Source organism: Pipistrellus hanaki (assembly GCF_964339955.1).
Source record: "Pipistrellus hanaki genome assembly, contig: scaffold_36, whole genome shotgun sequence".
Classification (NCBI taxonomy): Eukaryota; Metazoa; Chordata; class Mammalia; order Chiroptera; family Vespertilionidae; genus Pipistrellus; species Pipistrellus hanaki.
The window spans coordinates 939,328-943,576 of NW_028182296.1; the positions used below are offsets into that span (position 1 = coordinate 939,328).

Sequence of the window (4,249 nt, forward strand, 5' to 3'; positions counted from 1 at the left end):
AAAGACCTCCTTCCATTGTTTGTAATATTCTGTTCCCTGAATATTATTGCATGCTGTGTTGCTCTGGGCAGGTGCTGTATATTCACGTTTATTGTCTTTCAATAAAACTCAGAAATCTGTGGTATATGAACTTGTACAACAGAAGGTACAACAGCAACACTGGTGTTTTCACAGGTGAACATAGAGGATGATCTAAAAGGCTGCCTCTTGAGTTGCAACTCATGGAAACTATGACAAAAAGGTGGTGTTGTGATCATTCCAGAAACCTGCTCATGTTCAACAGAGTTTAAGTTGCTGTGCCACTGGCAACAGCTGATTTATCCCTTTTCCTTTCAATGCTTGACATTTCTCTGATTTATCTTTTAGTCTGTGACTTCCTGGTTTCTGGCTACCTTCAACGTTTTACCCTTTTCCCATCATCTGCTCTTCTGACCTGCTCTATCTGCAGTATTTGCTAATACTAACGCGCATATTTGTTATGAGATGTACACAGGTGTCTCATTAGACCATGACAGAAGCTTCTAGATTCTTAAATTTTACTTGGAATAAGAGGTAAGCAACATTCTCCACAGCTTGCCCACGTCACCAGCAGACAAGTCCTGTTGAACGCTATTAGCAGAAGAATGAGCAGATGATCCAACTGTGTCAATTGTGACAGGATATGAACTTTGAGGACGTGGCCATCACCTTCTCTCAGGAGGAGTGGGAGCTCCTTGATGAGGCTCAGAGATTTCTACACTGTAGGATGATGCTGGAAGCTTTTGAACTTGTATCATCTGTAGGTAAGACCTTCACAATTCTCCTAGTGTCTTGAGGTGATGTCCTCTCTTTTCTTTCTTCTCCAAATGTAAGCTTTTCTCTCTCCAATACCGAGACCATGGGCTCTTCTATTTTATTCCATTTTCCTGTCAAATGTCATGTAGCCAAGAGGGCTGAGTCATTTGGAAAGACCTGAGCAAAGGTCTCCATGAATATCCCTTAAACACCATAGCATCAAAGAGTGAAGGAAGTGTCTGGGAGTCAGGATTGTTCCAAACACCTTATTGGGACAAGGTGCTTCCTATTCACCTCTATGTCTTTCAATAAAATTAAGGATATCTGTGTTAAATGAGCTTGTACAATAATAGGTTCAAGGGTAACGCTGGTGTTTTCAGAAAGTGAACATGAAGGATGATCTAAATCGATGTCTCTAGATTTGCAACTCACGGGAATCATGACATACAGGTCATGTTTAGATCCTACCAGAAACCTGCTCATGATCAACAGAGTTTAGTTTGCTCTGCCATTGGCAACAGCTTATTTATCCCTTTTCCTTGATATGCTTTCAGCTGATTTATCTTTCAATCTGTGACTTCTGGGATTCTGGCTACCTTTACGTTTTTACTCTTTTCCCTTCACCTGCTGTTCTGAACTGCGCTATCTGCAATATTTTCAAATAATAACCTGGATATTTGTTATGAGATGCACATAGGTGCCTCACTAGACCTTGACACAAGCTTCTTGTTTTTAAAATTTTCCTTGAAATAAAATGTAAGCAACATTTTTCACAACTTGCCCATGTCACCTGCAGACAAGTCCTGTTGAATTCTGTTAGCAGAAGAAAGAGTAGATGATCCAGCATCTGTTTCATGTGCTGCTTGTCGTATTTGTTTCATATTTTGTTTAAGATCTTCTGTGTATGGTGATCTTCAGTGGCACAGAGTATCACAGGAGCATTTCTTCAATCCTTCCAACAGATATGTTACTCTCAGATAATTGCACGTAACCAATGTGTAATGTATGATACACTTTTATAAAGAAACTTCTCCCTGTCACCACAATCGACACTTATCACCATTTTTCTGTTTTCAGGTTGTGAACATAAAACACATGATGCTGAGGCCTGTTCTGAGCAGAGTGAATGTGTGCAAGGGGAGTCACAGCAGAGTGATTCTAAGACAGCTTCAGCAACCCAGGGGACCCCTCTCTGTGGGTGGTGTTTTTCTGTGTTAAAAGATAGTCTGCACCTGACTGAGTCACAAGCAGCAGATTTGGAACAGAAAGCATTCTTCAGTGATGCATGTGGGAGAGACTTCTGTTTCAGTGACAACCCTCACCAGCAACACCGGCATGCCAGTGGAGAGAAGCCATGGAAGGAAGCGGTGGACGAGGCCTCATTTGTGAACAGGTGCAGCTTCTATTTATCAGGGGTGTCTTCAACCAGTATGGAGGTTGGGAAAGGCTTCCCAGACATCTCAGAGCTTCTTCAGGCTCAGGCCACTGTCAACACTGAGGAGCCACACAATCGTGAGTTTTCAGAGGAATTTCCTGATAGGAAAAGGCAAGGTCCATGGGATGGATGTGAAAAGTTGCCTGCCACAAACAGAACATTGTTCAACATCAGGGTGTATGCTCTGGAGTAGTGCATTATGAGTATAATACATGTGGGAAAGTTTTCAGATCTATCTCAAAGCTCAATAGACATAAGCGAGTTCACACCGGCGAAAAGTCCTATGAGTGCACTGATTGTGGGAAGCTGTTCAATGACAGGTCTTCTCTCATTATACACCACAGAGTTCACACAGGAGAAAAACCTTACCAGTGCAGTGATTGTGGAAAATCATTTAGTAAGAGTTCTCACCTCCTATGCCACAAGAGAGTTCACACTGAGGAAAAGGTATATCAATGTAGTGATTGTGGGAAGTTCTTCAATCGAAGGTCTAAACTCATTGAACACCTCAGAATTCACACTGGTGAGAGACCATATGTGTGTAGTGATTGTGGAAAGTCATTCAGGCACATGTTCAAGCTCACACAGCACCAGAGAGTTCACACTGGAGAAAAGCCATATGAGTGTGGTGAATGTGGGAAATCATTTAGGCGAAAATCTGATTACACAAGGCATCACAGAATTCACAGTGGGGAAAAGCCATATGAATGTAGTGAATGTGGAAAGTCCTTCAATGAAAGCTCTAACCTCCTAAAACACTACAGAGTTCACACTGGAGAAAAGCCTTATAAGTGTAGAGATTGTGGAAAATCATTCAGGCAGATCTCTACTCTCAGAGAACATCAGAAAGTTCACACTGGAGAAAAGCCTTATGAGTGTAGTGAATGTGGGAAATCATTTAGGCAAAAATGTACTTTCACAAAACATCAGAGAATTCACACTTATTGAGAAAAGCCGTACGAGTGTTTTAAATGTGGGAAATCATTTCGACAAAAATCTGCTTTCATAAGGCATCACACAATTCACACTGGAGAACAACCATATGAGTGTAGTAATTAAGAAAAGTAAATCAGACACATCTGCACTCTCAGGGAGCACAACTGAAATCAACTTACATGATGTACTTACACTCTTCATTTCATCGTTAATATTCAGAGCCACTCCTATTTATGTCTAAGCATTCATTAATCTTAAGGGATACGTATGTTTTAGTATAGACAATTTCCTGGTGTAAATACTCTCGTTATGGTTCTTTTTAAACTGTCAAATGATTGCATTGTATACGGACCTGATTAGATATTTTAGTAGCACATCATTGTATTTTATTTCATAGTCATGGGAGACACTGCAGTTAAACTAGATGTAAAGTGCCTCTTCTAGATATAAGTCCAAATGATTCCAGGTCATGTGGCATATTTGGTCTTTGAGGACAGTCTGAGGACCTACATCACTATATCCTGTAGCTGGAGTCACTGGCAGAAGAAATAATCTCATGGGTTTGTGGATTTCCTTTTCCCCTCTAGGGAGGACACCACAAGTTGTTGCTCAACAGGCAAGAACTCAAAGCTAGAGGATGGATAATCCTGTAATCAGCCCCAGGATGTGTCCTTTGTAACCAGTCAGCATTCTTGCTGATTCCAATGGCAATACTCTTCACTGCTTGCCAACATTTGCTGCCTCTGAGGCAAGGTTGGTCATCCCAGAAAATAAGAACTGACATGCAACAGGGAGCCCCTTTGAAATGGGTGCTATTTGGTGAGCTCTGACATAGAGAGAAAGCTGTGAAACTGTCAGATGTGAAATAAACACATCTCTAACTCATACACAGGGTGGTGCTATAATAAATAGGCTCACAGTTGGAAGTTCAGATTGTATTTTTAAAAATATTTTAGAAAATTATTTTATTCTTTTTTCGGGTGGGAGAGAAAAAGAGGCTGGAAGAAAGAGATAAACATAGATTTGCTGTCTCCTAGCCCCCTACTGGGGATACATTGGGGGATGTGCACTGACCTGGAATCAAACCAGAGAACTTTCTCTGAA

At 41.0% G+C, this 4,249-nt stretch overlaps 1 protein-coding gene across 1 annotated transcript; it reads left to right on the forward strand.

Moving 5' to 3' along the window:
- Positions 1 to 661: 661 nt before the first annotated feature.
- LOC311615903 (zinc finger protein 586-like) lies at positions 662 to 3,157 on the forward strand (the record flags this gene model as incomplete). Its single annotated transcript, XM_084907010.1, has 2 exons — positions 662 to 782; positions 3,048 to 3,157. The coding sequence occupies 2 exons, from the start codon at positions 662 to 664 to the stop codon at positions 3,155 to 3,157; spliced, it is 231 nt and encodes a 76-aa protein (XP_084763136.1).
- Between the last annotated feature and the right edge of the window lie 1,092 nt (positions 3,158 to 4,249).